At 49.5% G+C, this 11927-nt stretch overlaps 1 protein-coding gene and 2 non-coding genes across 3 annotated transcripts; 2 read left to right on the forward strand and 1 right to left on the reverse strand.

Annotated features, from left to right (window-relative positions):
* Positions 1-1125: 1125 nt before the first annotated feature.
* Positions 1126-7146, forward strand: LOC102901244. Its single transcript, XM_045058424.1, has 4 exons — positions 1126-1156; positions 2959-3424; positions 4323-4487; positions 5738-7146. The coding sequence occupies exons 1-4, from the start codon at positions 1126-1128 to the stop codon at positions 5835-5837; spliced, it is 762 nt and encodes a 253-aa protein (XP_044914359.1). The 3' UTR covers positions 5838-7146.
* On the forward strand, positions 3455-3528 carry TRNAI-AAU. Its single transcript has one exon. It is a non-coding gene; the product is annotated as a tRNA-Ile (tRNA).
* Positions 7147-9853: 2707 nt separating the features above from the next.
* Positions 9854-9927, reverse strand: TRNAT-AGU. Its single transcript has one exon. It is a non-coding gene; the product is annotated as a tRNA-Thr (tRNA).
* Positions 9928-11927: the final 2000 nt, after the last annotated feature.

The following is an 11927-nucleotide window of genomic DNA, read 5'->3' on the forward strand; positions in this document are numbered from 1 at the left end:
GTTAGGAGTGACTTAAGGTCTCCCTGTCCCCGTGGCTTCAGAGAGATTAGTGCACAGGAGAGAATCCTAATGCGAGTCGCCAATTTATATAAATCATACCAGATTTGTTTACTTTTCTTATTTTTCTCATGTTCCTTAGAGGTCAGTGCTCACATTTGTGGGAATTTAGGCTAAGCCATGTGAAAAACCCTGTGAAGACATACTAGAAATCTTGCCTAAAACTAATTTGAATATGTGTTCCATTTCCTTCCTTGAGGTTGAAAGAAGAAATTGGCCATTCATTGTCCCATTTGCAAAAACTGGTTGAACAGCAACTTATTGTAGGTACAGTGGGTGCTCTGATGGTGGTAAAAGGAAGCAAGAAAAGCCAAGGAGATGAGGTAGAAATAGAATGGTAACGCAGCTGACGGCGCAGAGCCTGAAGCAGGGCTCGAACCCACAAGCCACGAGATCATGACTTGAGCCAAAATCAAGAGTCGGATGCTTAACCGACTGGGCCACCCAGGCGCCCCTCAACTTGTTCTGATGCCCGCATTCAGACTCCACTGGCCTCCGCAATTTATTAGTGGTTACAGAATGAAAATCCTGCACTCCACAGTTTCCAAGAGCAAATTGAAGGTACCTTCTTGAGGCCACACTGGGAGTGATTTTTCATACCGACTTTTACATAGACCAACCCTTCACATTAGCATTTCTCTACAGAAGACCCCACGGTTATCTCCTGACCTCAAAATCCTTCTTTCCCAGTTGACTTCAAGGTTCACATTTTCCTCCATTGCTTGACTTCTAAACTTGAGCATTCCATAGTATACTCTGTCAAGCTAATCTTCAACATTGCTGGTGACAATACTCTCCAAAATTACACAAAGAAAGGGAGAAGGGTTCTAACACAGGATATTATTCTCTTTAACCGGATGTGCTATGAACCCAAAATACGGAAGTTTTCTGTGATGCACAGTTGAAGAGCTTTCACTGGGCAACGCTGCTAATCTGTCCTGATCATTTGCATAGAAAATACATCAGCGTCAGACCTGAAGAACAAGAGAAGATCCTTCTTAAGGTAAAACAAAGATACTGCCTATGTGGGAAAGACCTTGCCTACACTTAGACAACTAACCATATACCATGGGTGTTATTAGATTTGAAGCTCTGGGAGGTGGGGGGGAGGGACCATGTGTGTCTTTGGGCCATGTCTATGGGCTGCCATCGTGAAGACTAGACTGGATCTTGGCAGGATATCCATAAACATTTGTGAAATCAGTGAACAATATTGTAGGTAACTTTCTGAAATGTATCCTAAACTCCACATGACGCAGGCCCTCCCAGGCACCCAGAAATCTCACCCAGAAGTCTAAGTAAAGCCTGGCAACGCACCTGTAAGTGGTCAGCCACTTCACTTCTGGAAGTTTCCACGGCAACATGTATATATTATTTCTAATTTTTCCCAACTTCAGTATAAGGACAATCATGGCTGTCTCTTAATATCCATTGAAAAAATGATGCGTGATGGAAAGTTCACTCGAAACAACACGCAATCATGTGGCACAAAGCAGGCCCTCAAACGATTCCTTTCTTTATTGAGAGTGGCCAGGCTGTTGCCATATATATTTTAAATGAAGTCGTTTCAAGGATGACAAAGCAATTTTGTCACAGAAATCTAGGCATGTTTGGTCAGGCTATGCAAAGTTGCCACAGTGTCTCTCTCTTAAACCTGCTAATTAGAGCAAGGCCATAGTGTCTCCTTCTCAGCCTGCTTATTAAACAGGCCCATAAACTGCAGAACATCAGGTTTTCTGAGCCTGTCAGGGAGTCAACGATACAAAAGAACCTGAGGAGGCTAAACTCCAGAAAGAGGCCTTTGCAGGGTAAAAAAAAAAGGCCTCTTATCCCTGGCAGATGGGCAGAGGCGCAAAAGAAAACTGTGAACGCCCGATCAGGAGAGACTGGGAGAAAATCTAAGGGATTTTTAAAGTTTGTTGGTGGGCTTGCTTGACCCAGAGAATTCCACGTAGCCAAAGCCACTGCCAACTGTCTCTGCTGTGGGAGAGCAAGCCAAAAAGGAGCCGAGGGAAAAGGCTAGAAAGTGGAGAGAAATATCCACTGAGGCTCCCCCCCCCCCCCCCCCCCCCCCCGCCGCCGCTCGGAGCAAAGTCTCTAAAGTCAGAGGGCAGGGCAGGAACGCTAAGAGCAACGGATCCAAGGCACTTTGCATTAAACAGCCAAGAGCCACGGCTGAGAGCTGAGAGAAATCTCTCCAAGGCTCTCTGGAAGGAGAGAGATCTCCCAGGCACCTCTCAGGGTTTGGAAAGCCAGGGGTGCGGTAGTAAAGCACAAAGAGAAGAGAAGGGACCCCGGAGAGCAAAAAATCCTGGTTTTTCAATTCAACTTCCACTGATTCTTTACTACAGGACGAAGCAAATGAAGACAACTTACCAGTTCATGTGGAGGATGCGGATTCAAAGTTAAAGAGATGCGCCAAAGATAAGGAGCATGCTCTCACAGCTCTTATTTTTAAAGTAAAACCAAGATGTATAAATTGCATGATGGAAAGTAGTTGATCCGCTTTGTTGAAAGCTACAGCTCTCCTTTCTCAAATAGAAAAAAAGAAAAAAGTGGCTTTTGAGTCTTACTCGGATACATGTGTGCATAAAGTGGGTCAATGAACTTGAGAAGCAACAGAGAGTAGGAAGTTAGAAGAGAAATGGGAGGGTTGTAGGGTCCAACAGAGAAAGGAGGACAAGCAGAGGGTGGATCTGCGGCTGCGCGGCTCCCTGACACCTGCCGGCAGGTGGATCCGGATCCAGGCGCGCGCTCCGGGGACAAAGGTTTCCCGCCTCCCTTCTCGGAGTTGATCCACCCGGGCCTGAGCTCCTCTGCTCTCTCAGGCCCAGCTAGCGGCCCAAACTACGAACTCGCCCTGGTCTCGACTTCTTTTGTCATGGATTTGGGGTGTCTGAGTTCTCTGGGGACGGAGAAGGGTCGGAGGCTCTCGAGAGGGGGCGGTGCCTTCCCGCCGACGCCAGCCCAGCACTCGGGCGCCACCGCGCGTCCCGCGGGCCGCCCTGCAGCTCCGGGACACCGTTTCAGACTCTGGGCCGCGCGGCGCGGGGTGCGGGGTCCCGGGCCCCCAGGGTCTGGGCGGAACCGACCTGCTCCAACCTTTCGCGGGAGCCGGGAGTGTGCGCTGCGCGGCGGCGGCTCCGCGGTCGGCCCCTCCCGGGCTGGGTAGGAGAGAGGAAGCCCCGCTCGGCGCCGTCTATGTGCTTCTGCAGTTTGGGAAGGACCGGGTTTTCCCGGGAAGGAGCCCGGCTCAGCTGTGTCGACCCTGGGACGTCTCCTTTCCCTTTCCTTCTAGAAGAAACAGCGTGTCCGAGCCTTCCGTAGGCAAAGGCGCTCGTCACCCTTGGTTCGTGGTGACTTTAAAGTACGTAAGTAAAGCGAGCGCGCCAGAGCGGGCCGGTTAGCTCAGTTGGTTAGAGCGTGGTGCTAATAACGCCAAGGTCGCGGGTTCGATCCCCGTACGGGCCACGCTGTGTGCTGTTTTTCCTTTTGCGGTTACCTCGTCACGTGGAATCTGCACCCCTACAGCCGGTTACGGAGAGTCCTACGCCGCCACTGCCGAGCGGTGCTCCTGGAAGCGTTGTTTTTGTGAAAGAAGCAATGGCGCCCGAGAGTACGGCCGGAAGGGCTTGTAAAGGAACGGAGGGAGGGAACGCGGGGCGGTAGGGACGGTCACAGGGCCTGCGCCCCTCGGGAGAGCCTGCCCTGCGGCAGTCCTGGCTTCCGGAGGCGCTCGCCACCGCGGCTGCTCCCTCCGTCCGGAGTGGGGGACGCCCCGGACCCCCGGAAAGAGCAGGAGCTCGGGTCCAGGCCGCGCACGCTCGGCGGGCGCGCGGGAAGCCTCGGGCCGCCTCGGGTCCTGGCGCCCGCCCGGTCCTTTTCCGGAGGTCCTGCCCCGGGTCCTAGCACCCGCCGATCTTTCCCAGAGTTCTTTCCACCTGCTTCTCCAGGCCGCTGGCTCTGCCCCGCTGGCCGCCCACGTGCTCTGCGCTTCCCCCTGTTGCCGAGTTCCGGGCAGCCACGAAAGTGACATGAGCCATACTGATTAAATAGTAACGTAAGCAGTGCCTGGAGCGTGGGGCCGGGGACGTTAGGAGATGCTCAGTGAATCCCAGAAAGCGGGGCTTCGTCTGTGTGGTCTGTGCTGCATCCTCTAGGTCAAGAACAGTGCCGGGCGCAAAGCTAAAGGCTGAAAAACCTACTTTAAAAAACTAATAAGGAATATTCAGTACTTCATTGTATGTGAAATACCGCACCCACAGATGTGAAGTACGAGGACTCGACAGGCCGATGCTGACCTGGGCGGACCTGCGCTCGCCCACAGCCTGCGAGGAGACTCAGCCCCGCGCCCACAGCACGGAGCCCGGCCCTTCTACCCCTTCCTGCGAGCCTGATGAGCCTCCCGGTTTTCGTCTGGCTCGGATAAGGTAATACCTTCTCGTATCAGTAACTACATGGGCTGCTTCTCGGGTCACTCTGCCACCTGTCACCACTATCTCCCCTGTGGAAGGAAGTGCTACCCTCACTTTCTTGTATATTCTCCTCTATGCGTGCCTCTGTAAATATGAACGTGCATTTCTCTCAGTGTGGCATAAAGTGTTACATTGTGCGCACTGTTTCGCATCCTGCTTTTTCCTACTCTCTGTGTCTTGGAGCATCTACACGGAGCCGGCACATGGCACAGCCACTGTTATACGCTATGAGGACACAGCCTATTTTCAGTCGAGTTGGTCCAGCTGGCCAGAAGCTGAATGAGAACTTTTCAATCCATTTCCCCCCTGAGTCGGGAGGTACACAAGCAGGGCTGGAGAGAGGACGGGAAGAGGACACCTTTCTCCCATTTTCTGTGATGATGTGGATAAAACACTTTCTGTGCGAAACCGTAGGATAGAGCTCCAAAGCACACCGTTGATCGAAGGAAATTTTGTATAGATGTGTTCAAAGGTAATCTTTTCAGGAAAAGGTAAAACGATGAGTCAGATAGATAGACAAATGAGCATGTTGCTAGACCATAGGATATTTTCAACTGTTTCAGTTCACAAAAGTGAAGTCTACTAAACTGTTACAACTCCTAGCATAGATCCTTAAGAGGCAAGAGAAAGGGCTTCTTTGTAGATCTAGAAGGTAGAATCCTATAGCAGCTTGCACACTATTCCAAACAAAGACTAAGTCATCCCTCAGTCAGTCCTATGTACTTCTTATTCCACCAGATCTTGAGTTAACAGGGTGTCAGGGTAAATGACAACGCTTTTCTCTGTTTCTGTAGGGAAAAGTGCCCTTGTCTCCCCTCCCTGTCCTATGCAGGGTCTCCGTGGACACCTAGTCAATCTGAGTCCTTACTGGAATCTTCAGAATAGAGATAGATATCTCTATGGATTAAGTTCAGTCTTCAGTGTTTACAGTGTAGAGTATCTCTAAGGCTATGGGCCAGATAGCCTCTAGATAGGTAAAAATGTGCCTCCAGGATCAGCTCAGGGGTCTGTCATGAGATTTCGGGGAGACCGTCATAGGGTGCAGCCACTGGCTTCTCAAGGAGATACAGAGAAGTTCCTATTCTTTCTTCAGCTTTACTATAAACAAGGAGTGAGATTCGGACATGATTTTGTTGTCACTTTGGTGCTGCCATGTACATAACGCGAACACTTAGTAAAGTGTGTTCCCTCTCTTCTCTGATCAGGAAGCATCTTTCTGCTGGCCGAGTCCCTTCATCGCCCCAGCACAGCTTCCAGAACTCAGGGGGCTTCTGGAGCAGAATTCTGGAACTCCAGGCTCGGTAGGATGGTTATGGGCGCAACGTTGTTGAAGCCACGCCATCCAGAGTCTATAACCAAGCATATCTGGTGGCGTGGTCTTCTCCTGTGAGGCTTTGAAGACTTGTGCTTTGTTGAAGGTAAAGCTGGCCTGTGGCTGATTGCAGATGCTTTCGGGGAAGTGAAGTAAAACAGAATGACTATGTATAGATGTCAGAAGATTTAAAGGGGCCGTAATTAATTTATTACTTAACGATTTTCCAAAGCAAGAGATCTGGTGAGAATTCATAACGAGGAGACCGCCACTAAGGAGTTTTGGTTGTTTCTGTGATACAAAAACGAGATGAGAAAGCCAATCCAAAATAAGTTTTAGACAAAATAGCTACCGACATAGTGATCTACCATATTTTCAAAGGAGATAGAAAACACCGCGTGGGATTTATAGCAGTGGATGAACGTAATTCCCACAGAGAAAAAGTCTTGAAACAGACATATAATAATCCTGAGACCTAATATGCTGCAGATATACAAGTCACACAGTAAGAATAATATATCAACAATATGAGACAGTTGTGGTAAGTCTGGAGTAAGTTCTACATAGTTAGACATTAATTAGACTCCATAGGCAAGTGATGTAAATCCCATTTGAAATTCAGAAGCCCAGAAGATGCTAGATTCGAATTGAAGAAGTAAAGTTGCGACCAAGTAAACGTTGAAAAAAATAGCTAAAATTCTGACTGATGACACTTCACTACTGTTGTCTAATATCAGAGAAAACAGCACCAGGACTTTCTATGTTGGTGGAAACATGTCATGGGCAGTAAGAGCACTGATCAGTCTCCAGGAATTTCCCATTCGGTGTACAATTTCCGAAATATTTATAGTAACGTTTTAGCCATGCAAATCTGACTTAGGGAAGCCTAGGCCTTTCTCCTCCTCCTCCTCCTCCTCCTCCCCTTCCTCCTCCTCCTCCTCCTCCCCCCCCCTCCTTCTGGCATCCCTTCTGATTTTCACCTCTTCCTGTGCAACTCATCAATAATAGCCTATCAAATAGCCCTGGTTCTCTTCACTCTCTGCCTTTTTGCAAGGGGACAGAACGCATCGTTGGGATTTTCCAGGCACCTTCGGGGGACGTCTCAACCACAGGTGTAGGTGGAAACAGTACCTTGAAAGTTTTAGTTGACATTTAGGATTCGATTGGGGGAAGGCAAAGGTTAAAACCGATCAGAACATTTGAACACTTAGGAGAGGAAACAAACCATGATTGCTGGAGAACTTAGGTGGTTATTGGTTTCAAAGTTACAATAAAACAGTTAAAACTAAGCACAGAAGGTAACATGACTGTCAACGACATTATTCCTATGTAAGAAACCTTTGTTTTCTTCAGGAAGGACGACACAACCAGTGTAAACTACAAAGCTTATTCTGCTAAAAAACAGAATATTTGCTGTCGGAGAAGGTTCCACAGGGGAAACAGAAAGAACCGGTCATATTATGGGTGAGGGCACCGAGCAGTTAACCAAAGGAACAAACACATCAAAGTGAAGCAAACCTTCCCAGATTTTGGTATATTCCGTGGCTCTTCAAACTCAGGTATTCTAAATGGGGATAAATAAAATTAACCTGCCAATTTTGCCCATCAGTATGTTCTTCCACACCCTGGGACAATCTGACACTGTCCCGGCTTCAGGAGTCCACGAGGTTGGAACTGATTTCACACCATTGTGAAACGATGTTACCAACGTGGATTGTGTCCCGACTGTGCGATCTCCAAATGCGCTAAGAAGTACGATTTTTTAAACTGCGTGTTGGGATTGTTTGTAATGGAACAAGCATTTCCAGTCAAGTTCGTATTTTAGATACTTAAACCTCCAAGACGTAGTTTATTCAACTGTTTACAGTGTTTTTCAACTGCAGCTTTCCAGCGTAAAGGGCCCGTGAAATCCCAGGCTTCTGACCTCCCTCCCAGGGGAACCGACTGGAACGCTGAAGAACGAAACAAGAAACAGGAGGCTCTCGCGATCTAATTGATCCTCAGCGTGAGAAGTGTTCTGCCCGTTCCAGAACGTACATGTTAGGTAAACGCACAAACAGATCCTTAAAAGCCATATTTCAGGATTTGATTCACAAATCTGTTTAAAAACCAAGGCCGCTGCTGGTAAACGGTCAGATATTCTTACTTCCAGATATTTTTCCTTTCGTTTGAGGCCTTTTTGTTTGTTTATTTTGATCTGACTGTCTTGCTTTCTCGGATCTGTTCTAATTGTTATCTCTCTAAGATTTCCTGTCCTCTCTAAAAAAAAATCTTCACTGAATCTGTTATCTTGCAAACCTTGAAACGTTGGCATCCTGTGTTCTGTGTCGTCTTCTGTCATTCCTCCTGACTTCCTGCCTCCTCCTGTCCTAAATGTGGCAAGAGAGAGAGGAGAGACGATTCCATTTCCTTACCCGTCAACCAGGCCGCGAGTGGGGTCTGCCGATGAGCTAATATGGAGGAGGCCTCCCTGTAATTGTCGTGACTTTGGAGCATCGGACAGTGTCACGTGGGCAGAGTTTGGCCCTCGGTTTGTGAGTTTGACTTCCTACTTGTGACACGGATTGTTCGGGGCCACTTCCTGACATACCTGTGGCATATCTGTCCCTCCCCGCCCAAGTTTCTGGTAGGGAACAGGCAGGAGTGACACTAATATGTGATGTCTGGGTTCCCAAGGTGTTTTCAGCCTTCACTGGATCGGGTTCACAAGCAGCAATCCTGCAGAATTAGAGGTACTCGAGGCTTGAGACTGAGGTGGGAAAGATAGTGCCCCGCTGCCTCTCTGAGGTCTTCGCCGAGACCCCGGTAACGAGCGAGTAAGAAGGAAAAACCGACCGAAGTTTGTTAACCCGTTTGCCCCGGGTACAGGTGGGCACACCCGGGGAGAACAAGTAACTGTCGCCGTGGCTTAGAAGTCCAGCTTACGCGGCATCTTCAACAAAGAACAGTGGATTTGTGGTGAAGTCATGGAACAAAGGAAAGTGTGTCAGGCCAAGGGCAGAGAGACAGGCCAGTCAGTAAAGTTTGTTATTTGATTTCCAGGCTGTTGGGGTCTAAGGTTGTCTGGGGGTGAACCTCCGTCTTTCCCCGCAGAGAGGGCACAAGGGTCTCTTGGCAAACTTCTGTCCTAATTCCTCTCTCTCGCTTTCAGCTCACAATAATCCTTGTGCCCAAGTGGCATATTTGGGGGTGGCCTAGTCTTCCACCTTCGCTGTCTTGTTTGTTCACATTCCTTTGGAAGCTGGGAGGGGGGAACTGCTATGAATAAACGATGAACTCAGGGTTGCTGCGGTGTGAACGGGACGCTGGGCGCCGGGCTGGGCCGCTTGCGCTAGGTGAAGAGACAGTGACTCTCAGGGGACCCCAGTCAGAACCTTCGAGATCTCTACATAGAACGGAAAAGCCCAGTGCGCAGGCCAGGGCTCCGTAGATTCAGGAGGGCGCCAGTCTGTTTGTGGTTTATTTCCTCCCCGAGCTCCAGTCTCTCCCCTTTGCCCAGAACGTGCATCTGATGCACAAAGGCGGCGGTTCCCGGGCCCGCACAAAACCAAAGTGGCGAGGGTCCAAGTCTGGCCGCTGTTCTCTTACTTGATCTCAAAAAATAAAATCAGAGTCTGACTCAAGCCAGACACCCTGGCTTATTCCCTGCCTGACACGGACAACCACACTCCCTCAGCTGAAGATGTCCCAGGTTCAGAGATCTGGGACCGAACCTCCAAGCCACAGTGTGGCACATTGCTTTCTATCTCTACTGCAAGGCACCTGTCACTCAGTTCTTAACCCAGTCTTACCTGCCATCCGCAAACCCGTCACTTTCTACCAACTACAGAAACCTCATTTTCCCTTCACCCCAGGCCCTCATAATGGGACGGCAGTGGCCTGGCAAGAGACTCTCCTCGCCTGGAATAACAGTTCAGCGCAGGCTTACCCGCCACACAGATTCTTTAATGCCTCTCCGACGTATTTAGTGGCACCTTCCACCATGGAAAAACAGAAAACTAAACAAAGAAGGCCCCGCTGGGATTCGAACCCAGGATCTCCTGTTTACTAGACAGGCGCTTTGACCAGCTAAGCCACAGAGCCCCTTTTTGAGTTTATGTTCAGTTATATCATATTTATACCGTTTTCTGTGAGTTGTAGCAACTTGTCAGAAACTCACTTGATTTTGGGACCAAGAGACGATATCTGTGTTTCCGAGCGTGTACTTAAACGGAAACCTCCAACATTTAAAGAAGATGCATTCTTCAATGCAAGAAAGGTTTAAAATTTTTCAAATTAAAAATGGGTTAAATTCCTATTTCATGGCGACTCTCGCCATCTAGAGGACGCGTTGGTTATTGCAACACATTTTAATTTTGTTTCTTCTTTAAATCCTTTGTCCGCAATCGGGAGTCCCCAGCCGGTCAAGCCCTTTTCTAGGTATGGGCGATAGAACAGTGAACAAAAAATAGACAAAACTTCCTTTTCTGACAGAATTTGTGTTCTAGAGGGAGGCGAAGAAAACACGTTCCAACGATTTGCCCCAACCCCTACCCCCCACGCGCCAGAGAGATAAGGGGGGATGTAAGAAGGAATCCGACTACTGCCGGGTTACAAACCCACGGGGCGACCTTCTGAGCTGATTTCCTGCACTGGAGCAAGACTGTCACGCGTCGCTCTGTTATGTCTAACTTGGCTCAGGACAGCAAGCAGAGATGAGCACACACCGAGGCAGATTTGGGGCCGCCCTGCTTCCAGCGTGCCCAGACCAGCCACTGTCAGGCCCTTTCTTTCCAAGACAGTCTGGACCCCAACAGATCTGTTGCTCGATGGGGAGTTCCGCAGGAGGACACTTTACTCCTGGCACAGCCTCGTTCCGTTCGCGGATTGACCCGCTGGGTTAAAACCGCCTTGGTCTCTGTCAAGACAGAAGGACTGAGAAGAGGGTACGGAGAAGGAGAAACCGGGGCAGAGTGTGACACATAACCCCCGCGGCATGCTGTGGGATCTGGGCTTGGCGCAGGGCGGGGGTCTTAGCAGAGTCACACGGCCTGTCCTCTGACAGGTTCTGCGCCAGGTGGACGAAAGCAGAAGGGGACTGTGGCACCTGGGGCCTGAGTGCGGCTCAGCGTGGAGAGAACAGGTGGGGCCGTCATCCTGAGACGTTCAGATGCTGCTTGGTGCGCTCTGAGCGACAAGGGCACGTGCGTTCCTGGGCAGCCACAAAGGGCAAGACGCTGCGGGGGTGACAGATCACTTCGGAGATGTCCTGGGGACAGGCAGATCTCTGTACACCTGCTTTCCTCTGGACACCAGCCCCGCCCCCCCGGCTCTCTTCCCAGCCAGCCGAGCCTGTACCTAACCCGGCTGGCCTTTTCTTGTGTCGCTTGAGGGTTATGCTTTCCCTTCGTCCCCACGTCCTGCTGCCATTCCTCTCCCGGTACCAGCTCGTTTGTTTACGGTACGGCCATTTTGAGGTGTATTTTTTGCAAAGTTGAAATTCCGTGCACATATGTTACACACTTACACAAATGGCATATTATCTAGTTTTATGCCTTTCAAAAAGATTATGACTAGGTAAGCCAATTTGACAACAAATTATGTTTAAAAAAACATACTGACTTCAAGATCCATCAGAGTTGTCCTGTGCTCCGAAGTCGTTGCTTCTAATGCCGTATAAATTCCCATAGTGGGCGCTCCCACTGTTTCCTCTCTTCCGTCCCAGTGACGGACTCACCCAGGTTGCCTCCACTGCCCCCCCCCCCCGGTCCCCCCCCAATTCCTAATAACACCGTCTTTTCATCCACCCCCTTTACATACGTGGTGGAGAGTTTCACTGGGATGTGCGTCTAGGAGCAGAATGGCTAAGTAATCCCAGCGTGCTCTCCAGTCCACACTCCACCGCTCTGCACGCCCCTTTATCCTGGTCTCGACGCTCAGCACGGGTCAGCTTTCTACTCTGTAATCTAATATGTGTAGAGCGATGCGTCTCATCACTGTTGCTTCAAAGTTTGCCTTTATGTTTTCTAAAGATTTTGAGCATTTGTTTATATGTTTGTTGGCCATTGGCATGGACTCTTATAATCCGCCTGTGTTCTTACTGA

Source organism: Felis catus, chromosome B2 (assembly GCF_018350175.1).
Source record: "Felis catus isolate Fca126 chromosome B2, F.catus_Fca126_mat1.0, whole genome shotgun sequence".
In the NCBI taxonomy this organism is placed as follows: domain Eukaryota; kingdom Metazoa; phylum Chordata; class Mammalia; order Carnivora; family Felidae; genus Felis; species Felis catus.